We start from the raw sequence: 23,821 nt of genomic DNA, 5'->3' as shown, positions 1-23,821 counted from the left end.
GATCAGTGTTTTCTGTGAGTGGGCTTATTGGCCCCTTTTGGTGGGTGGCATTTATGGCCAGGTCCTTGCAACTCCTTGTAGAGCCATTCCTGGGCCCCAGAGTTAGAGAGCTCCATATATTAACAACCTCTCCACAGCCGGGCCAAAGTCTGAAAGGAGTTTATGCTTGTTCATTGTGTAAACCTAGTCACAATTCAAAAGGAAAGGGTTTTTGCATTTTGAATAAAAGTTGTGAAAAATTAATTGGGAATGGGCTTTGCATAACCCAGATTTCGTAAGTTTGAAGATTATACTGTAGTCCAGAGGGGTACAGAGAGATCTGGTATTTCTCCACTGTGCCCATGTATTAATTTTTTGGTTAGTTTTCAGCTTTGTGTCTAGATATACGTTCTGTATCTTACAAGTAAAAGTACTAGGTGGGCATTAATAACTATTGGCCAGCTGTATTGAGTTCGGAGTCTCCAGCCCACAACACCTCTCTGAGTAAGCCTTGGACTGTTCTGCCCAGCTACCTCAAAGACCAAGTGCTCAGGTGGTGTACTCGCTGCTCAGTTCTGGGTCCCATAGGAAGGTGACATCCTATGTGACCGACTCCACCTATCATAAATGGAGATCTGTGCTCCCTGAATGCCCATGTAGCCTCAGACCACACCACAGAGCAGAAAAGCCGGGAACTGGAACAATAATATGACAGATGACTGGAGCAAGGAGAGATCCTCACAATATATAGGCCGCGTGACTTCGCCCTGGAGCCCCGGACCCCTCTTAAGGACTTTTGGTACTCACGATTAAAGGCCACTGTTTCATTTATCTATTTTTAGACATAAATTCGGAGTACTAAAACCATAGACATACGTTTGGGCACTTAGCTGTTAAATAAATTATGTAGATATACTATAAACGTCTATATATATATGTATATATGTATATATATATATATATATAGATAGATAGATAGATAGATAGATAGATAGATAGATAGATATAGGTATATATATTACTTGAAAACTTCGTTTCTCTAATTGAACAAGGTTAAGTAACAATAGAAGAAAAAGTAAATATGCATGGAGACTTTAAAAAAATGTAGGGCATGCTCGTCATACCGCTTTCTACATTGTGACGCGGCACATGTACACGACATTAACACCTTCCGATAAAAGGAAGGAAGACAGCATCAAAGCCACTAAACCCCAACCTCCCCTTTCCCCCTCCCCCCAAATGTCTGTCGTCTCTCCAAAACGAGGCCTTCCTTTTATTAATTTGTAAGAAGCCGCCTTGGCGCCCCGCTCTGTGAAAGCCGAGCCCGACGCTTGTACTGCTGATAGCCTGCAAATTATTAGTAATTTGATTTAAATTGAATGAGCGACCCGTAAAGCAAGGCGCGCATTACCGGAGGATGCAGCTGCCGTGCCTGCCAGCCAATCGGAGGCCTCGCATCGGCTGTCCAAGCCGCTGCCTAATTGGGCATGGTGTGTGCAGTTACGTGCCGTGTGTGTGTGATGGTGTGCACTGGCCATCTCACTGGTGTTCTTTGGTTTGTATAGTGTGCTTTTCGCACATTAGCTGTTTTGTTTGCGCGTGATGTTTCTGCTTTAATGTTTGAGTCTCCTTGTTTGTGTTTTAGTATTATAATTGCGTGTGTAACTGTGTTAAAGTGCGTAGTTTTGTGCGTCTGTATTTAGGCGTTTGTAGCTGCGTGTGCATGTGTGGCAGAGACGGAGTAGAGCGAGCGAGAGTCACCTTTTCCTCACCTCCTACGTCATCGTTGTATGTGCTGTGACTACCCGACAGCAGTCCTGCCTGCCTGTGATATCACACGCGCGCCTTGTTTGATCTGGCCTATACACGGCTTTAAGTGCTAATCCGAGTTTATGTTTCCCAAAAAATAAAAACAAAAACCGTAAAAAATACATAAATAAATACGTACATCCAGGGGGTTTGCTCAGTTCTCTTCAGCCATTGGTTTGTTTGGGACTTATTCACATTTTGCTTCCGCCCTCCACAGCATGGTGCAAAGGGCCAGCCCTTTTCAGCCTTTGCTGTCTTCACTGTGAATGACAGCATTTTGTATTTTCATATCTGCCTAAAAAGTAGACCTCTTCACTGTGAGGTCCAGTAGGCCAATTTCTGACTTTAGTTCTGCTTTCGTTTCATTATTTTTCATTTATTTTAGCAATAGGTCATTTTTTACTTAATTGTTTTTGCAAACATACGCACCCGCCTTTGGACCATGGCATTCTTTTTACTCTTTTAACGCAATTTGCATATGTTTGAATTAAAAGTAAAAGAAAGAAAACTTTGCATACTGGCACAGTCCAGACCTTGTGCCTTTGCAATGCTTGTTTAGAAGACAAATGGGATGCTCGTGGCTAGAAACCTAGACTACAAATTCTAAGAAAAATCAGACGAGTCTTAAATAAATCCTTCGTGCTTCATTCAAGACTTCACACAATCTCACTCTTTCTGGCTCTTCAGTGCCTCATCACCCCGAACACTTTTATTGCAACAGAATCCTCACACGTTGGCCCAGTAGCTCTTTTGTTCCCAGACAGATGGATGAAAGCTGCATTTGATGCTACTTATTAAGGCGGCGCTAGCAAGGACCTAGTGGTACCATTGGGATGGGATTGTGTTAAAGTGTTTGGCAGGAGGGAGTGGTGCTGTTGTGATCACTCTGATATTTTTAGGCCCACAACAGTTACATTCCATTAACATCAAAGAGAATTGTGTTTCTTTTTTTTAGGAAAGTAGCACTGGCAGGTGTCTCTGCCCCCTCCTCTAGTGAATTGTGCTCTGACAGACGTAGAATAGTAGAAGTCACACTACCCTGCTAGAGATATCTTATCTGCGATAAAGTAGAGCCCAGACTGTGTTTCCTGAATCAATCTACACATGCAGTGATTAGTATTTCACACTTATGATTACTTACTATGCAGTATTTGTCCAAATAGTGTGTCAGAATGATCACTATTATTATAAATAACACAGCAAATAGTATGCAAATTAGGGTAAAGGTTATAAAACGTCCCACTTAGACAGAAAGACAGAATAACTTTTTCCTTCCAGATAGACCATAAACGTCAGCATCGAAGTCCCGCTCATATCTCATCACACATCCCTAACCTATTAATCTACTAAATATTCCCTACCAAATGTATCTACAATGACTTCCGCCATTTATCGTGAACGGCTGTATTGATTGATTAAGCTTTATTATGCAAAGATATATATCTAGTTTTTCCACATACCTTATGCGGTCATTGGGTCTGCAGCCCATCAGTATCCCCCCTCAGCAAAGGGTCCAGGTCTCCAATCCTGCCACTGCACTGGCACCTTATATACCATTTTTATTAACAGTGCCTTACGGAGTGAGGATGGGTCACTTGCAGTGCTTAATTTGTAAATAAAAAGGTGCTGGTGCTCAAAGCCCTCCTCTTCAACACACGGCTGCTAAAATTAAATGTGCGAACACGGAATACTGAGGCAGCGTAATCCTGAAGCCATCTCTGACCTCTTCAATCCATTTAAAGCTACTCCCTGCCCCTTCAGCTCACTCTTGCAGCTTTCTGCTTTCTGTCATCGTGCTGCTTTTTCATTTTAATCTCCCTCCGTCTTTCTTAAACGTGTCTTTTGCTTGCAGCAAATGCTCGAGGCAGAAGACTAAGCGGCGGCCCTCAAAAATAAGTGCCGGTGCTCAGCACCGGAAACAACAAGCACAAATTAAGCACTGTGCTTAGCTACTGTGTTGATACAAAAATATAAAAACGCTGCCCCTTTGTAGAGGCCTCCAGAAGCTTTGGAAGCAAATGTTACTTTTTCCTTCTTCTTTTCAAAAGTATGGTCTGAAAGATCACCTTCCTCTGCTGGTGTGATTACAACACATGCAGCAGAGAAGTGGAAAGTTTTTCTTCTCTGCTTTATAAGTCAGAATGGTGTGCGAAAAACATGGAGTTTATCAACTGAAAAGATGGTGATCAAACACACATTTGAGTGACTCCACTTTTCTAGGCTCTATGCCTAGGCACATATTCTCTTATGTTAAATGTGGTTATGTTTACTTGCAATCAGCCCTGTTTTGCATGTAATGTGCACTATTTTCATACAATAGCGTGGTGACAGTGTGGCAATGGATAGGGACTGGTTGGTTGGAATTGTGGCAGTGAGTAATACATTGGTACCAGATGTCATGAAGACAGAAGGTTGAATGTTGGTTGTAGGTACAGATGTGGACCAGTGATATCTTTAGGATTGTGGGGGTCCAGGGCGAAACATATTTTGTGGGCCCCTTTTCCCAACAGCTTTGGATTTATGATACATTTTTGGCTAATTCATGCCCATTGAATTATTACATCACAGGAAATTACATCACTTAACAGTTAACATGGCCATGAGATCACAGGAAGTGGCCAAATGAAACTTGAATTGGAACAGACTGCTAGAAAAGGCTATGTAGCCTTTACTTTTTAGGTCATCACAATGTGATGAAGGGCTAGGATAAACATGGTGGAAGAAGATGACTGCAAGCCCCATCCAGTCTAGCCATTTGCTACCCATTGTTTATTTACCAACAACATGTGGTCTCCGGCGTTATCCTTGTTCACCCTTAAGTGCAGTAGATCAATTGCCATTTTCTTGTGCCTTTAAGAGTAAAGAAAGGGGAGACAAAGAAACAAATGGATAAAAGAGGCATGGTTAGAAAGGAGAAGGGAGTGAAAGAGGAGGTAGTTTGAGAAACGGTGTTTAGGGCACAGGAGATGAGAGGAAAAAGAGAGACAAGGGGTGAAATAAAGACAAACGAAAGAGGAGCCAAGACGAGGAGGAATGATACGAGTGGAGATAGAGAAAGGAGTAAAAAGGTTAGGGGATGAGGCAAGAATGAAGAAAAAAATTGGAACATGCGGGGAGAGACAAAAAAGCAAAAAGAAAGGCCTGATATAGAAGGAAGGAGGAAGTAGAAGGACACGAGATGCAAGCAAAGTAAGAGGCATGAGCTGGCAGTTGAGAGGCACCAAGCTAGCTCTAGATTATCCATGTGCATCCTTGGCCATCCACTTTGACCTGCCTTCTCCCACCTCATCAGGGCACAGATTCACACAATGAAGACCGATGGTAAAGTAGCTTTCTTTACAGCTGTTTTTTAGATGAAGTCGCCAACAATACTGCAACTTTATATCACCTTATTTAAGTAACTAGGCATTGATGACGTACAACAGAATGAGGAGAAAATCAGTCTAAGTTTTACTCCAACCGCAATAGATAAAGCTTGGTTTGGAGGGGTTTAAAAAACATAATATGTCTGGTATACACTCTGGACGTCCTTTCTTCCCGTCTGGTATGTCCCTATGTACAACACTGAGAGACATCACTAAAGTCTTACCAAACTCCCTGGCTATACCCAATCGTTCATGGCTGGAAAGGGTGTTCCCCTGCTTCTGGAGCTAGCCATTGATTTTCCATGCTCGGCATCCAGCATGATATGCTCCTTCTTCCTCTCCCTGGACAGTAACTGTGTCCTTGCGGGGAGGTAGGTCTTGGTGCATCACCGTCTTCTCCAGTGCTCCTGAGCCAGCCCTGTCGCCCCTCACTCTCACTTAGTGAGGTTTTGAAAGGCTAGTTGAGCTTCTGCCACTCAGATAGCCCTGGTCTCCCTTATAGACTTTGCCCCGGATGTGGAGAGAACAGGAGTGGAGCAAGCAAGGGTTTACCTGCTGCTGACTGCTTTAAAAGACAGGCACGGTGAAATACCGACTAGCTGCACGTCTGCTGTTTGAAAGGGAAAGTACCTGCATTTCTCAGGAGTGTTCAAAACGTTTAATTGCAGACACCGTCCAGACACTTCTCTTTAGTGAGCGGATACCCCAGATTCGTGAATGCCTGCACTTTCATATTTACATTGTAAGCACCGGCTGCTGGGGTGGCCATGTCTCCTCGCACCCTTCATCTTAGACCCGCACTGCAGTGTCCAGACTGATATTGCGATTTCTGAAGACCATATGAGATCTGACGCAAAACCCCTGAGCGCCAAGAGGGAGTTCAGAGAGAACAGTGTAAGTGAGAAAACCCCAAGCCTAACCTCTAGGTGGTCTCAGTGTGGACGGGTCAGGTCAGGGAAAGATGCTTAACTGTCACTCACAAAAGGAGGCCAGTGCGCACTGCCATCTACAAATACCGCGAGACCCCACGAGCCAGACCACAACCATACCCGCAACCAGTGTGCAGCACAAGACCAGCAAATAGCTCTGGGCCGAGGCGAAAGCCCGCATTTCCTACTTGAAATATGCGCCGTCTCACTGTTTACTCGGCATATCTTTGTTTACTGTATGCAAGGCTACAAATGCGTGGTGCTGGGCAGCTCTGTAGTGGACTGGTACTGGCGGCACAAGCAGCCCCCCCCCCCCCCCTTCTGTTGGTTTGAGGGCAGAATGAAATACATGTGTGGTTGTGCTGGGCATGCCTACTTAACAGAGGCTCAGCCAAGGTCAATAAAAACTTGACAGCATGATGCCATTATTAACCCTTGGTCAATTTTTCAAAATCTAGAAAGGCATTGTCTGTCTGACTCACAAAAAAATAAAAAAAGATCTATAAAGAAGGCAAAGGCTGTTATTTAAATACTGAATACAACGTTTGTGTTCTTATCAATTAAGGACCCCCCCCCCCATCTCCCTCGGTGCTCATCAAGTCATGCACGTGAGGTGAAGGTACGGCTCATGATGTGTTAAGCCACGTCAAGAGTAGATTAACTTTCAGGTTACATTTGAAGAATTTTAAAGAAGGACCCAGTCACATTATTTCAAATTTTTAAAGGTGCACCTGAGATAGATCGTCATAAATTGCAGCGTTTGCTTCACTGCTGTATTCCCAGGTGGGGGTTATTGGTGCTGTGAAGATGGCTTTGTTTTACAGAGGATGTGTGATACTAATTCGTGTGATGTGGTGTGTTAATTTCAACCTTTTAAATACCAGACCGTTATAAGTGTGAATCCAGTGCAATTTTAATGATGTGAAAAGTAATTTCATTCATTATACAGATAAATATGTAAATTTCATATTGATGTACATGACCTGGCATTGGCTCTCTGGATCCCCCTTTAATGTATGGCTCAAGGATGGAAGTGCTGGGGCTGTGGCAGTGATATCAAGGATGGCAGGGCTTGGGTGGTGGCAGTGAGCTCAAGGATGGCAGGGCTGGGGCGGTGGCAGTGAGCTCAAGGATGGAAGATCTAGGGCTGTGGCAGTGATCACAAGGATGGGAGGGCTGGGGCTCTGGCTGTGTGGTGGGTGAAGAATGGCAGGGCTGGGGCCGTGGCAGTGAGCTCAAGGATAACAGGGCTGGGGCGGTGGCAGTGAGCACAAGGACGGCAGTGGGCGGTGTCAGTGAGCTCAAGGACGGCAGGGCTGGGGGGTGGCAGTGAGCTCACGGATGGAAGGGCTGGGGCTGTGGCAGTGATATCAAGGATGGCAGGGCTGGGGCGGTGGCAGTGAGCTCAAGGATGGAAGATCTAGGACTGTGGCAGTGATCTCAAGGATAACAGGGCTGGGGCGGTGGCAGTGAGCTCAAGGATGGAAGATCTAGGACTGTGGCAGTGATCTCAAGGATGGGAGGGCTGGGGCTCTGGCTGTGTGGTGGGTGAAGAATGGCAGGGCTGGGGCCGTGGCAGTGAGCTCAAGGATAACAGGGCTGGGGCGGTGGCAGTGAGCTCAAGGATGGCAGGGGGGCGGTAGCAGTGATCTCACGGATGGCAGGGCTGGGGCGGTGGCAGTGAGCTCAAGGACGGCAGGGCTGGGGGGTGGCAGTGAGCTCACGGATGGAAGGGCTGTGGCAGTGATATCAAGGATGGCAGGGCTGGGGCAGTGGCAGTGAGCTCAAGGATGGAAGATCTAGGGCTGTGGCAGTGATCTCAAGGATGGGAGGGCTGGGGCTCTGGCTGTGTGGTGGGTGAAGAATGGCAGGGCTGGGGCTGTGGCAGTGAGCTCAAGGATAACAGGGCTGGGGCGGTGGCAGTGAGCTCAAGGATGGCAGGGGGGCTGGGGTGGTGGCAGTGAGCTCAAGTATCGCAGGGCTGGGGCGGTAGCAGTGATCTCAAGGATGGCAGGGCTGGGGTGATGTCAGTGGGCTCAAGGATAACAGGGTTGGGTCGTTGGCAGTGAGCTCAAGGATGGGAGGGCTGAGGAGGTGGCAGTGAGCTCAAGGATGATAGGGACGGGTCAGTGGCAGTGAGCTGAAGGATAGCAGGGCTAGGGGATGTCAGTGAGCTCACGGATGGCGGGGCTGTGGCAGTGAGCTCAAGGACGGCAGGGCTGGGGCGGTGGCAGTGAGCTCAAGGACGGCAGGGCTGGGGCGGTGGCAGTGAGCTCAAGGACGGCAGGGCTGGGGCGGTGGCAGTGAGCTCAAGGATGGCAGGGCTGGGGCGGTGTCAGTGAGCTCAAGGATGGCAGGGCTAGGGGTGTCAGTGAGCTCACGGATGGCAGGGCTGGGGCGGTGTCAGTGAGCTCAAGGATAACAAGGTTGGGTCGTTGACAGTGAGCTCAAGGATGGCAGGGCTGGGGCGGTGGCAGTGAGCTCCCGGATGGCAGGGCTTGGGCGGTGTCAGTGAACTCAAGGATGGCAGGGCTAGGGGGTGTCAGTGAGCTCACGGATGGCAGGGCTGGGGCAGTGTCGGTAAGCTCAAGGATGGCAGGGCTGGGGGGGTGGCAGTGAGCTCAAGGATGGCAGGGCTAGGGGGTGTCAGTGAGCTCACGGGTGGCAGGGCTTGGGCGGTGTCAGTGAACTCAAGAATGGCAGGGCTAGGGGGTGTCAGTGAGCTCACGGATGGCAGGGCTGGGACAGTGGCAGTGAGCTCAAGGATAGCAGGGCTGGGGAGGTGTCAGTGAGCTCAAGGATGGCAGGGCTAGGGGGTGTCAGTGAGCTCAAGGGTGGCAGGGCTAGGGGTTGTCAGTGAGTTCAAGGATGGCAGGGCTGGGGCGGTGGCACTGAGCTCAAGGACGGCAGGGCTGGGGCGGTGGCAGTGAGCACAAGGACGGCAGGGCTGGGGAGGTGTCAGTGAGCACAAGGACGGCAGGGCTAGGGGGTGTCAGTGAGTTCAAGGATGGCAGGGCTGGGGCGGTGGTACTGAGCACACGGGTGGCAGGGCTAGGGGGTGTCAGTGAGTTCAAGGATGGCAGGGCTTGGGCGGTGGCAGTGAGCACAAGGCAGGGCTGGGGCGGTGGCAGTGAGCACAAGGACGGCAGGGCTGGGGCGGTGGCAGTGAACAGACAAGCTGATGAGCAGTGGGCGGGCACAGCGCCTCTTGATAACTGGTCTGGCAGTGCTGCAGGGTGCGGTGGTGATGTGTACTCGAGCACGGAGCTCAGTCTTTAGAGTTGCAAGTAAACAACTCCGGAGCAGGCCCTCCCTCTGCGGGGCAGCGCGTGCTGGTATCTTCACAAACACAGGACTATTCACAGCTTCAGGCGGCACGGTTGCCAGGCATCTAATCTTTAAAATGCTAATCGTGCCCAGCGAAGGCACCGTGATACAAATACACAGCTTTATGTAAGAGATCTGTGAGAGAAGTCGCCCACAACATCAAATGGGCAGCGACTGCATTCCCTCTCCGAGCGGAGGCCCGTGAGATAGCAGCCCACCGGGAGGTGCAGCGTTTCAAAGGTCCGACGGGGTGTCTGAGCCCGGAGGCTGGAGGTCCCCAGGAGGCGGCAGGCTGGCATCTGACAGGGTACCCCCGATCACAGAAAGACCACCCCGAGCAGGCCCAGGCCGACCCTGGAGGTGCATGGTACAGAGGGGGAGAGTGCAGTAATAATAGAAGAGGCGAGAGACAAGAGTCTGAACGCGCATAAACAAGCACTCGCAAATCCAATGGGTCCCACATATGCAAGAGCTATTGGTTTTGCCAATGTGTTTTAGTCACGTTGTACACCAGTGTGGCTTCTGTTCAGCATGGCTAAAAGTTAGTGGTGTAGAAGAGAGTGGAATATTGTAGAGTGGGATGTCGTGGAGTGGCATAGAGTGGAACAGAGTGGAGAAGTGGTTTTGATTGTCATAGACTGGAATAGAGTAGATTGTAATAGAGTAGAGTGGCGTGGAGTAGTGTCGTAGAATAGAGTGTCATAGTGTCCTAGATTGGACTGTAATAGAGTGGAGTGGTGTAAAGTGGGTAGAGTGAAGTGGTGTATAGTGTTGTAGAGTGAAATGCCGTAGAGTGGAAAAGTGTTGTGAAATATAATGGCGTAGAATTGAGTGGTATATAGTAGAGTAAAGTGTCATATAGGGAGTGGCATAGATTGTTGTGGAGTGGCGTGAAGGGGTCTAGAGTGTCACAGAATGGAGTGACAGAGTGTTGTGGAGCTGAGTAGAGTGGAGTGGCATAGAGTGTTGTAGTGTGGAGTAAAGTGTTGTAAAATGGAGTAGAGTGAAGCAGCATAGAGGGAGTAGGATGGGGCGCAGTAGAGTGTTGCCCAGGGAAGTGCCATAGAGTGGAGTGGCATGGGGAGAGTGGAGTAAAGTGGTATAGAGTGTTGTAAAGTTGAGTAGCGTAGCGTGGCATAGAGTGTTGTAGAGTGAGGTGCTGTTACATAGAGTATCTTAGAAGAGTGGAGTGCCGTGGAGAGTAGTGGAGTAGAATAGAGTGTTATGGAGTAGTGTAGAGGGGAGTGGCATATAGTAGGTAGACTGGACTGTTGTTGAGTGGAGTGTTGTGGAGTAGAGTGTTGTAGAGTGGAGTGGTGTGGGGTGGAGTAGAGTGGCGTAGAGTAGACTGGCATAGAGTGAAGTGGTGTTGAGTAACATAGAGTGGAGTGACATGGAGTGGCATGGGGTAGAGTAGCATAGAGTGGAGTGGCGTAGAATGGAGTAGTATTGTAAAGTGGAACAGAGTGGCATAGAGTGGAGTAAAGTGGTATGAAATGTCACGGAGTGGAGTGATGTAAAATGGAGTAGAGTAGAGTGGAGTGCCATGGAAAGGAGTGTCATAGAATGGACTGGCATGTTCCGGAGTGAGTGGGATAGAGTGGACTGGCATGGAGTGGCACAGAGTGGAGTAAAGTGGCATAGAGTGGAGGTTGGAGAGAAGAGGTAGAGAGGAGGGTTGTAGAGTGGAGAGTCATAGAGTGGCGTGGAGTAGAATGGCGAGGCATAGGATGGAGTGGCATAGAATAAATTGGGCGAAGAGTGTTGTAGAGTGAAGGGGCTTATAGTTGCATAACGTGGAGTAGATTGGAGTAGATTGGAATGGCGTGGAGAATGCATAGTGTGGTAGCACATTGCCATTACAGACAACACATTTTCAATTGAAATTACCAATACATTTGCACAGACATACAGTTTTACTGATAAATCAGTACAGCGCACAAACGATAATGTGTTGAAAGCAGCAACACCTGGTGTATTGATTTGTTTTGATCATATTCAAATATTTTTTCCACCACATTTGAAAATTATTAAAAGTCCTTCATATGTGCTTTACTAATTTTCTATATAGTTTTAAATATTTGTACAGTTAATTTATTGATATTTAAATGTTGTTTTGTGCTAGGGAAAAAAACAGTCTGCTGCCTTTCGCACCCCAGTACCCAGAAAGATTGTCACATAAATTATCCTGGGCAGAGAAAACAAGTGAACATCAAACTCCATTGGAAGACAGAGCCTAGCATTACGTTTCTGTCTTTAAATGCACAGAAAATGTGGAAAGATAAAAGCAAAATGTAAAGGCCTCTTTATTGCTCATCCACATTTGAACTTCAGTAGAATTATTGTGGTGGTACTTCAGCACACTGCTACTTCCCTATTTCCAGTGCCTATGGCATGGGCATGGAATTGAATGAAGAGGATTGTTTAAGGTATGCTATTTGTAAAGAGCACTGACCAAAATAAACATGCCCATAGACACAACATTTTTCTTCATAGACATGCAAGATTGATGAACTGGTAGGGGCGAAGCTAAGTAACATCAGTCAAACATAAAGTTAGGAGGCAGGAAACCTCTTCCAAGAAACTGCTTTCTAAACTAGCTTTCAAGGGAGACAACTGAAAACACTTGTACCCTCATGGCGTTCCTCACGAAAACACAAAAAAGAGTTCCCAGAAAGTGAACATTTGAGGAGGAATGCAAGGAGCTAGTCAAGGAGGTGGTAAGCAGGCTGTGCTCTGTGTGAAGGACACATGTATGCTGGACAGCATAAAACACATAAAGCTAGCAAATCAAAAGGAAGTGCATGAGAGTTACAAAACACTAAGCCAGTAGTAAGCGGTGAGTGGAATGCATTCTTAGGGAAGTTTTCAGCATGTCCCCAATATGTCTTTGCAACCAGATAGCTGCACATTCTGGTATGCTTCGACCTAAAACGGGACAGGAATAATAACAGGGGAGCCCGAGAGAGGAATGGGAACAGAGATAAAATCAGAGAGACTGGAATGGGAAGAGAGAGATCAAGTCTAGAGTAAGAAGAGAGATGAAAACAGAGACTCCGGAATATAGGGAGCCGGAGACTAGAGGGAGAACAGGGAGAAGAGAGACTGGTTCATGAACAGGGGGAGCCAGAGTTAGGAGTGTGACCGGCAATGAAGCAGAGACATTGGAGCAGAGGGAGCCAGAGACTAGTGGGAGGACAGACAGCAGATAGAGAAGCAGCTGGGGAATGCACATAGGCAGCTAGAGACTAGAAGAGCAACAGAGGAGCAAGAAGAGAGGCTCAATTAGGTACAGAGGGAGCGAGAGCCTAGAGTGGGAAGATACAAACGTTGAGAGACTGAAATAGCAACAGAGGGAATACGATACTGAAGTGATAACAGAGATGAGAAAGAGGGAGCAAAAGGCTAGAGTCAGAAAAGGGACAGAAATAGAGGCAAGTAGGAACAGAGATGAGTGAGAAACTAGTGTGGGACAGAGAATAATTCAGAGAGGGGCAATAGATTAGAGCTGGAACAGAGATGGAAACACAGACTAGATAAGGAACAGAGTTTGAGCGGGTAAGACGGGACAGAAAAAGAGAGCATGAAATGGAAGCGGAGAGTTCAGGTGACTAAACTGGTACAGATCGGGGGAAGAGGAGATAAACAGTAAATGGAATAGTTACCCGCGAGATTCTAATAGAGAGAGCAGCGGTGGTGTCAGAGTTGAGAGAAGAATGAGAGGCTGTGAAATAGGAACAGAGAGCAAAAGAGAGTCAGACGAAAGTGATTTCGAGAAAGAAACTAGAGTGGGGATAGAGAGATGAAAAGCGAACAAGACTCTAGTTTAGGAACAGAGGAGATAAAAATGACTTGACTACAAGTCGGTGAGATAGCACTAGTGAGATTAAATCAGACTGAGAGTGGGTGTGCAGCAGTCCCCTTGCTGTGCAGGGTTCCTCTCTGTCTTTGGACTTGGTTGTCTCTGAGGCCTTTATAGGAGACCACAGAGACGTGCCCAGTGTTTACAATGGAAAGCGTTCTTCTTTTCAGTATAGCCATGGTAACCAGATTGGCCTCCAGCAGTTTGACGTGCCAAGCGGCTAGCACTGAGTAGTACGAACATTATCAGCAATGAAACATTGTAAACTAGCCATACACTAACAGGTAGCCTTCTTCCTAGTACATCAGTTATGGTGCGACAGCCAAATCAGGTTTCTCTGTGACAAGCTTGCAGTCTGACTGTAGCCATTTTTCCTAAACTGCAAGATGTAGTCATTGAACAGCTTATGTTGTTTTTTTTTGTTCTAGCGACAGTTGTTGGCATCAGGTCCTCTCTAAGAAATACATTTCTTTGTAAAAAGTTACATTTGGTATTCAGATTATTGATAACTCTATCAAATGAAGAGGAATGAGAAAAAAAACATAATCACCTTATTTTCCAGGAAACCGAGTTAAAGGGAAATCATATTTCTGTGTGGGAGGAGAAAACATTAATTACAGAATGAAAATGTCTCCAGTGAGCCAGTTGACCTCAACCAGAAGTGCACATCTTAGTAATACAGTGATTAATTGGTAAAAAATGAAAATAGGCAACGGCCCCCAAACATTTATGTAAGAGGCTGAGCGAGGAAGAGGTTTGGGTCGCAAAGGCAGCATGCCTTACTGTTCTTGCTGTTTAATTCTGGCTGCAGCAGCACTTGTGACTTGGAGGCCTTGACCGCTTCTGACAGCTCTCTGACTGCTTCCCTGACAGCAGACTATCTGAGCGGGAGGATCACTGTCCTTCTTTGCTTTCGTTGTTTGTTAAAGCAGAAGGACTGCTGATTCACTAGAAGGGTCACTGTATTGGTTGTCCTCCTTCTATTTGTATTGACGTTTGTGGCACCCAAAGGCTGAGGGTGCAGCAAGGCCATACTTGGGGGTCTCAGTATGAATGTTCAATCACGCCGTACTTGGGTTCCCAGCATGAGTGTTCAATAAGCCTGTACTTTGGATCCCAATATAAATGTGCAGCAAGCCCAAATTTGGAAGTTTGGACCAGACCATCAAGGGATTTATCTGTGTGCTGGAGCTCACAGCTTGGTGATGTCTTGGTGAAGAGTGGAGCAAAGCATACTTTGAAGAGCAGAGTTGAGTATATGTTCCTTATGGGCCCCACCCCTCACAGAGTCTCAAGGTGCAGATTTCTGACCCTCTGTTGTAAGGACTTATTGTGCCAATACGAATTAGAAATCCAGTTGGACTGCAACCCATACACAACCCACTGACAAGTACTTTGTAGGAAGTGTTTCTTGGTAACAATCAGTCCCGCAAGATGAGCTTAGGGAGAAGATGGAAGTCCTAACCCTCTTTTGCTAATGAATGACACACTCAAAGATCACATGTATGGGGAGTTTAAAATGAGACAGTATTTGTATATTAAAAGATACAGTGTGTGCACTTTAAAATATTTATTTTAAAACCATAAAACATGAATGGTAACCACACAGAATATGAAAATGAATGCAGCGAAACATGCCATGGAAAATTAATATAGCAAGAACAACTCTACCCTGGATAACAAATTAACTTTGTTCTAACACTCTCAAGCTAACTTTGTTCTAACACTCTCAAGGTTTTTCTAAGCGCAATGCTAAGTTTTAGCTGAAGCATTAAAGAGCAGGCTTGCTCTGGAGTGTCAGATATGGTTTGCGCAGCATACCTGTGTTTTCGTTGTGAAATAGAAAGCTAGCTATTTCCTATTTCAGCTTATTAAAGGCAGGAACATAAACAGAGAGTGGCTGAAGGCCAGTTTTTCCCAGCTGTGCCTCCTTTTAATATTGATGCTGCAAACTGGTGTGACCTCTGTCTCGATAGCCCCAGTTCGAAATTCCACTGTAAAGAATGGTCCAATACCTAATATTTTATATTATCTGATTATCAATCTTATTTTATGTTTTGAAAAGAATGAAGGGACTAACCAGAAATAAAACATGTATTATAATGATAAAGCAGGCGCTTTGGGTGCAGAAATTTCTAACATTTCTATTCATGTTTAAAACTTCGCTCTTAATATTTGTATAAAGTAAATGGAAAAGTCTGAATAGGGCAGGTAATATAAACAGTAATCTGAAAGATCAAAACTAATGGAAACAGAAAAGTCCAAACAGCGACTGTTACATTGTTCACAACAATGGGTACCACTCGTTGTCTACAATATCACAACCTGTTAGTGATTATCCTGAAGCATGACTTGAGCTGTAGCTGATGTGATATTAAACTATCTTAAACTATTTTTCATGAAACCCTTTTGTTTCTCTGCAGGATTCGAGCTCACTGGGATCTAAACATTTCCTTCCGCGATTCCACTGGCAGGTACTGCATATTGTTACTCCGAATTATAATCATGCTTTAAATAATAATATTCATAACAGTAATAGCCTTTTCTTATGTATAGATATTTTCAAATCAATAAATGACCACAGAAATATTTAAAAGCTTAGCTGTTCCATCAGGTTTCAGACCAGTGCCCTGCATTTCCTGCATTTAAATGCCCTGCGATTAACAGATCACAACAGTGCCACTTGGAGCCGCAGCCATAGGGCCTAAAAAGGAGCTAATGCCATCACGGCTGGACTGGGAAAGCAAACACAGCCCTGGCAAAAAATCTCAAAGCAGCTCGACTCCCTTCCTCTCCTAGCCCCCTCTCTCTAAGCATCTATTCTCTCTCTCTCTACTCCTCCTCCCTCTCTTGCTTTCTTTTTCTCCTGAAGTCCCATGTGCCTCCTGCAGTTAACCTCGGTGAGCTAGGGAGAGTGACATAGGCACGAGCATTGGCTCTGGGTTCACACTGGGGAAATGCCCGGTGTAGTGAAAGGCCAGTCCGGGCTCGGATGCTGTCAGCATGAGGGTTGAGTTGAAGGTTAGAAGCTCCCTCCATTGGTTCACCTGGCTGCATTAAGCACCATGGCTGCTTCCTTGACACTGTAGTTGTCCCTTGCCTGGTTAGGTCCTCTTTGGTAATGGAGTCATTGCCAAAACTGACTACAGGTTCTTAATCCTCACCAGAAAAAAATCATAGTCGTAACTTCTGTTTGACAGCAAAATACCAACTGATGCCTGCACGTAACACTGATATGAGCCAGCACATGTCTAGCTTGGTTATTATACTGCTAAATCCAAGTTGGATTCCTGGTACAATTCATAGGTTTTGACATCTGTTGGAGAGCAATTAGACATTGGCACAAATTACAATGCAGTGTAATCAAAAGGCGATCTAGGCACGGTAGTTACTCAAATCACTTTATGATGCAGCATCTTTCAACAGAAGCATTATAGCATCATATCGCTATGATTATCTTAAGGGTACTGCAGACTGTTATGCCTGCAGGAAGGTTGCTATATTTAAGTGCTCCGTATTCCTTCCCTTTGGGCTCTAATTTTCATGGTGGAAACATTATTTCTCTGCTTAAACATCGCATCATATGTAGGCATGTCATATGTTTTTCGAGGCCTGGGTTAGCAACTTCATGTGTGGGTCTCTTCAGACGAGCCCCTGACGTGTCCTGGAGGGAAAGACATGACAGATTTAGCATCTGGTGCCATCCAGAGTTATTATCTGCCTCGTCATAACTAAACAGGCAGGCTTAATTTTAAATCTCACAATCCTGAGCTAAACACAGACCCCAATTTATATCCCAGCCCCCTCCAATTTATGTCCCAGCACATACATTCAGACATAGCAGTACATAATTGAGGGGCATGCCTTAAAGTCCTTTATTTATAGTATTCTTAAAAATTCACACAAATACTCGACCAACAGGTGTTTCACGATTAGCAATTAGTTCTTCAGATACAACTAATCTTTTATACACAAAGTTTTTGTGCAAACAAAGCAAAAACACATTTATATACATAAAATGACACTACAAAATGACAAATTCAAGATGCTCATGCTGGCACAGGTCCTGTCTGCCCTGGATTCAGGAGACTGTATGATAGCAGGGCCAACGCTATTTCCATATTCCTGTCCCGCAGGACCACAGGAAATACTTGTGGTTCAAGGAAGGAAAGAAGCATTTTCAGTTGGCCATGCTGTCTTTCAGGCTCACCTTGGGTCTTACAAAGGTGATGGCGGTGGGAGGTGTGGGGTAACAGTGTTACCTTACCTTAATGACTGACTGTTGATGGCAGGCTTGCCACAGTATGTTGTGTACCATGTCCACACAAAGGCAAGCCTCCTTACATTGTTCGGGCTCATGATCAATCTGCCGAAGTCACACCTGGCTTTTTTGCAGAAGCTCCCTTTCATCTGAGTCATACTAGATATAATGGACTTTCAGGCCACCCCCCTGGAGCAGCGGGTTCAGGTCATTAAGGCTATGATTCCTAGGTTTCAGCCTGGGTCCTGGGTTTCAGTAATAATGACTCTGAGGCTTGTGGTGTATTGGTCTCTTTCATTCTGTTCATTAACCATGCCAGATCACATATGCGGGCTCTGCAATGGGATCTGAAGTCTCAGTAGGCCAGCACCAAAGAAGCATTTCAGATTCCATCTATATTTCGGGGAAGGTGGTACAGGTTCTACAGTGGTTGTTGCTCAATGGCAATTGGACCAGCAGCAGATCCTTATCCCAAACCTCGCTCAGCATTGACAATGCTTACAGAAGTCTCTATGCTGGGATAGGAAGGTCGTCTGGTGGAGGTGTAGACCAGAGGACTCTGATATGTAGTGGAGACCCGCCTGCACAACAACCTGCTGGACTTGTGGGCCATTCACTTGGCATTGAAAATCTTCCTGCTGGCAATCAAGGGGAGGCTGGTTCAAGTCCTCATGGACAACACCAACACTGTGTGGTGTTGCAACAAGCATGGAGCAGATTGTCATTGCCATTTGCCAGGAGGCCTTGTGATCTTTAAACACCAGTGTGGTTGAATTCATCTACTGATGTCTAGCATATCATGGATTGCAGTCGTGATGTTGGGTATCTTTCAGCAGTAGAGAAAATTCTGGCTCGATCTCTTTGCCACTGCCGAGAATATGCAATGAATGCTTTCTACTCAACAGGCTTCTGCCTAAAGTGGAACACAGGACTCCTGTATGCCTTCCCACCACTACCTCTTCTGCCTTGATTCTGAAAATTATCAGGAACAACCGGGCTCAAGTCACATAGTGGCTCCAGATTGGTAAAGGAGGGTGGTACCCAAAACTCCAGGCATGAGCATCTGTCCTCCAATCATGCTGCTGCTTCAGGAGGTTATTCTTTTACAGCAGCAGTGCGGGGTCTTGCATCTGGGCCTGCACAATCTATATCTCCATGCGTGGAGATTGAGCAGCAGTAGTTGACCACATTCGATCTCCCAACATCGTGGATGTCATCCTTGTGACTAGGCATTCTTCTACAAAGTCTATGTACACTGGATGCTGGGGCCTTAATTTGGTCTTTGCTTTCCCTGTGTGTCCCCCTTTTCAGCCAATATTTATAGCTGTCCTCTACTTCTCCTGACCCTGAAGAAGGTGTTTCTCATCGCATCGTTCTACAGATTGCACCCTGAAGCTCTCTGTCATCCAAAGCTGAAGTCAGTGCTTGTTCGAGTCCTGTTTCAATGTTTGTTATGCTCTGTCAAACATTCTGTTTTGTTTATTGAGACCGTGCCATTACTGAGCTCGATGGAAAACCTGCTTGCATGAGTCAGCCATGCCTAGAGACTCACAATGGCGGTAGCTAGATGCCCAACTGGCCGACTTCCCACCGCGACCTCCTTTGATCACCTGTGAAAGCAGTTCTGATTCCAGCCCAAGTGCCTGCGGAGGCACGGTCTGGACATCTTGAGCTTGTCTTTGTGCCCTCAAAGAATGCTTTTTTAATTGTGCGTTAACACTGCTGTAAGTGTATGCCATGTGGAGTCATGGTACCATCAAGCTGAGTTGCTTTCACAGGCTCACATCTACGCCATTGCCAAGAAAGTGACTGGCACAGCGTGAGCTGTAATCATCGTGCCGGTGCAGCACCAGTACACATTGGCAAAGTGTTGTCAGAAGAGGCACTGTACGTGGCACTGGGGGCACATGCACCCATACGCATACACACACTTACTGATGCCAAGAAAGTGACTGGCACAGAACGAGCCATGATTTTCTTGCCAACATAATACCAGCTCTCTCATAGTGATATGTGGGCAGAGCTGCTTTGTCAGTGTGTACACCACACTACTGCCAGCCCGAGGGTGAGCACACTTATGTGCCCATCGCTGACAGAAATGTGACTGGCACACAGAGGTGCCAGCTTTCACACTTACACATATAGTGACGGTGTAAAGTAAATTTGGTTGTCCTTTCAGGAAGTCAGGTTGGAGGAAGTGACATCATATATGGTACTGGGAGGAAGACAGGCAGACTTGAGGGTGTGGGTAGAGGCTAAGCTCAGTAAATTTGCATTCCTCAGACTTTTGGAATGGGGTATTCACAGATGTGTCATGCGAGGTGGGGGGTCTAGGATGCTTGGCTTTACTCTGCTGGGAGGAGTACGGTGGTCATGTGGCTGCCTGTGCCTCCTGGCAGGTGGAACCCTCCATTGCACAATGGGCACTGCCCTCTAATATGTGACTTCGTAAAAGGGTGTTGTCCACATACTTCAGTGTTGAGGATTAGTGGAATACTGAAGTCGTCCATCTTTGAATAAAGGATTAATCTTTACCAAGGGTGTTATTTAAAGGTACCAGAGTAGCATCTGTTACTCCCGGCATACCCCATGGTGCCCTGCTGCAACCGAGCTTGGAGTGATGAAGGCTGTATCGGGAACAGAAAGTAAGCAGAGCTTCAGAAGCCAGTTTACATTCTGTTGGTTGCATCTCTTGCGTTGTATTATCCTGGTACTGCCCTGGGCACCCCTGGTCGTGGGGTGATGAAGGCGGTGCCTGCAAGTAAAGGGCTCTATGAGCTGGTCTGTGTTCTGTCGGTTCCAGTGCTTGCAGCTCCATAGGCCTCCAGCAGAAATGATGATGGAGGGGAAGATGGGACATTGATGTCATCAGAGTCAAGGCTTTCCCTGATGTCAACTACATGACATTGTATGAGGAGGCACCGAACCTTCACACTGACCGCCAAAGACAGAATATTACCCCTGGAAATTGAACTAACCAGGCGTCTTACAGTGAAAATTGGCACCCAGCATATTGAAAAATGAACTGGCCAGTTAATTAATTTTATGGATGTGGGCGCAGACATAGCAAAGTATTGCCTCAGGCACTTTCACAATGGTGCGAAGAGCTGAATCCGATTTCACTGGACATTCTACTATCGATCACTGCCTTAGCCTATGGGCTATTGCTCAAAAATCCTTAGAAACTGGGGGCTCTTTCTATACCTGCTCTGTAGATTTCCGGGCTGCCTTGGAACTGGTGGAACGAGAGATTTTGTAGGACAATTTGGAAAGTATGGAAATTCCGGGTACTCTACTGGGAATACTAAAAGAGCTCCATTGTGGAAATTGTGATAGAGTATAGATGGACGTCGGCGTAGCCTCTCTCGCAAGATCAGCATTGATAATTGACTAGGGAAGCTTGTGTGGTGGCCCCAACTCTTTACGTCCTGTACCTTGCTGACCTCGGAGAAACACTTTTAGGTACTCACTTTTCTTCAAAAATGGGGTGTTCCCCCATATCAAGACTGCTTTTTTCAGGCAAACTTATTATGGATCTATGCCTCCTGAAATATATTGGGTTTTGTTGGCCATTCCATGGGCATTTCACTGTAATTCCTCCTTTATGTGCTCTTACCTCCATCCTGCATCACTCGTCAACCTCTATCCTAATGCCAGAGCCTTGGCACTCTTCCGCATCTTCCCTCATGCTCCATTTTTTGTGTTTGCACACTTAAGAGCACTAAACTACTTTTCACATTCGCTCATAGTGGATGAGAGGTAGAAAATCTACAGGAAGTTCTGAAAATGTCTAGAATGTGAGTGAAATTTTCAAAAATCCCAAAAGCAGTGGGAAAGTTTTTAAAGTGTCGAAACTTTGTGGGTACTCAAAAATCTGTGCCGCAGATATGGCCCGTTTCTAGTAAGGAGTCGTCTTAGATCGCAGGTGCCCCAAGCAGAGACAGCCCTTTCCTCCCACAGCGATAGCCTTAACACATGAGGTGGTGGGGAGCATGGAGGCAGTGAGCCCATAGGCTGGAGACCTGAACTATCGTACTGACAAAGCCTGGAGGCCTCCCTGGGAGCCACCCACTGCAAAAAAATAATCTATATTTCCATGGAAGAAGCCATTTTACACTGCCGACTGCCCCCGCAACGCTGGTGCTCCTGCTGGCATGGAAACAAAACCTATGACCACCGTGCCAAAACAGCACCTTCTCCTTCCCAGCACTACATGGCAGAAGTGTGCCCCTTGGGCGTGAGCTTCAGAGTGCATTGCCACTGCTGGAATGGGTGCACAAGCACTCCCTCGCCAAAACACACAATCACATCCCTGCTGCTACAAAAAACCTGGTTCACTCAGAAGCTGCACCAAAAATCATCTCAGACACACGCAGAATGACAGCTTTGTGGGATGCCATCGGAGCTGCATGCACACACAAACCACTCGCACACCCCCTCACACGTACACTCTCCCTCCATTTTCAACAATGTGACTGGCACAGAGCGTGCCAGTCTTCCAAGTGTGGACAGGAGCGGCTCTCAGAGGGGAGGTATGCTGATCACTTCCTGTGAAAATGTGTTTCTAGTTCGGTTTCTCTCTCTTTACATTTGTTTTCATGGTGTTGGTGTGTGTGCCTTGTGCTGCATGTAGTTAGTCTATGTGTCTTTCTTGGTGTTTATGTTAAACTGAACTTTGTACAGCTGTAACTTGCGCATGATCCGTACATTTCATGGATGTGTAGTTAATGTGGGAGTTCGTTATCTTTTACGAATGAGATGTGTTAGTATTCGTAGGTGTGTAGTTGTGAGTTTCTTACTTTTGTTTGTAGGCATCTGTTCGTTATGGGGACTAGGGATCAATTTGTAAATGTTATGGCTGAGATGCCTCTGCATGGATTTGTGATACTTCTAAAATATTTCTGCGTACTTTACAGAGACGAAAATACAGTTGCCATTTGATTTGTACAGTGCTCATTGCAGTTTTGATTACGATTTGTGACTGAACCTTAATACAGCATCCAGTCAGCTAAGATAGTTCGCGGTGCAGGGAGTGGTGGAGCATTCTGTAATGTATTTACGGAGAATTCAACAAGGTGAAGGGATGCATGAGGGGTGGAGAGAGGAGAGGAAGAGAATGCAGGTACTCCGAAGAGGTGGTGAGTCACAGGCCGGACAGAGGGAGGATCTGTCAGGGCAGAAGGACGCAGGTTCCCGGTTCTACAGATGCCCTTAGTGTCACAGTGGGCGCTCAGAAGCAGGTGGCTTATTGAAAGAAGTACCCTCCCAGATACCACTGGGTTTGTGCTCCAGAACCTGGGAACGAAAGAAGAAAAGGAGCCTGGTGATGTGGAGGCCTGCTGCAGTGTAAGGTTTCATGGTGGACATTGTTTAAGCCCCTAAGGATTCTAGGTCTGCCGGGGGTGCTTAGTGTGTACGTATAGCAGTATGTTGTATTTGTATAGTGTGAACCTAGCCAAACGCAGTAGAACTTTGTATAGGATCAAAGAGAAGCATAGGATCAACAAGTGATAGGAGAGGGAGATGGATTGTGGAGGGTTAGTGAATTGTGATGTAGTGAGCATTAAAAAGGTGAATCCGCAACTCTCCTTGATTGGAGCAGCTTTGGAATGTTCTTGATGGATAAGGGGGGTGTTTTTCCAGACTCTAGAAGCATAGATGGAAAAGGCCTGCGGCTATGTTTTTTGCTCTATACTTAGTCTGATGGTGTCCTGGCTCCATGTGTTTGCAGAACATCAGGGATGTCTGCAAGATAAGTGAGGTGCTGGTCATGATGGACTTGAAAGTGATGCAGCTGGTTTTGAAGATAGTGTGCACCACCAAGGGGAACCAATGGAGTTCCATCTGGACAGAGGTGATGCAATTATATTTCTTAAGGCCCTAGATGAGACATGCTGCAGTGTGTCGGGTGCTGTTAAACGGTGCTAGTGTGGAATTCTAGAAGCCATGGAGCAAGGTGTTACCACATCCAGATGGAAGAGGTTGAGGTCTTGAACAGCTGTTCTGAAGTCACCTTCTGGGAAAAATGGTTTAACTTTCTTTAGAAGAGAGAACTGTACCAGGCCATCTTTGATTTTTTTGATAGTGTGTTCCTTGAGAGGTGAGTCGATGCTCAAGGTGAATCCAGGTGACTTTGCATTTATGTTGACCTGATGGTAGGGCTTGGAGAGGAGAATATTTCAGTTAGTAGTGGTGTAATAGGGTAAAATTCCTAGTACTTGTAATCATTCTTTTGCTGTACAAAGAGTGGCTTTTTAAAGGTCCTGGTCGAGCTGTAGGGGACAAAAAG

General features: G+C 46.3%; 1 protein-coding gene across 5 annotated transcripts in view; it reads left to right on the top strand.

Annotated features, from left to right (window-relative positions):
* The window catches only part of SAMD11 (sterile alpha motif domain containing 11), a 215,997-nt gene that overhangs the window by 76,050 nt on the left and 116,126 nt on the right, over positions 1-23,821 (top strand). For all 5 annotated transcript variants that reach the window (XM_069241127.1, XM_069241126.1, XM_069241125.1 and 2 more), the window contains exon 4: positions 15,695-15,745. In XM_069241127.1, the coding sequence (XP_069097228.1) occupies positions 15,695-15,745 (51 nt within the window). The remainder of the gene's footprint in view (positions 1-15,694; positions 15,746-23,821) is intronic.

Source organism: Pleurodeles waltl, chromosome 6, assembly GCF_031143425.1.
Source record: "Pleurodeles waltl isolate 20211129_DDA chromosome 6, aPleWal1.hap1.20221129, whole genome shotgun sequence".
Classification (NCBI taxonomy): domain Eukaryota; kingdom Metazoa; phylum Chordata; class Amphibia; order Caudata; family Salamandridae; genus Pleurodeles; species Pleurodeles waltl.
Note: the sequence above shows the minus strand (reverse complement) of the source record. Positions and strands in the feature narration are given on the sequence as shown.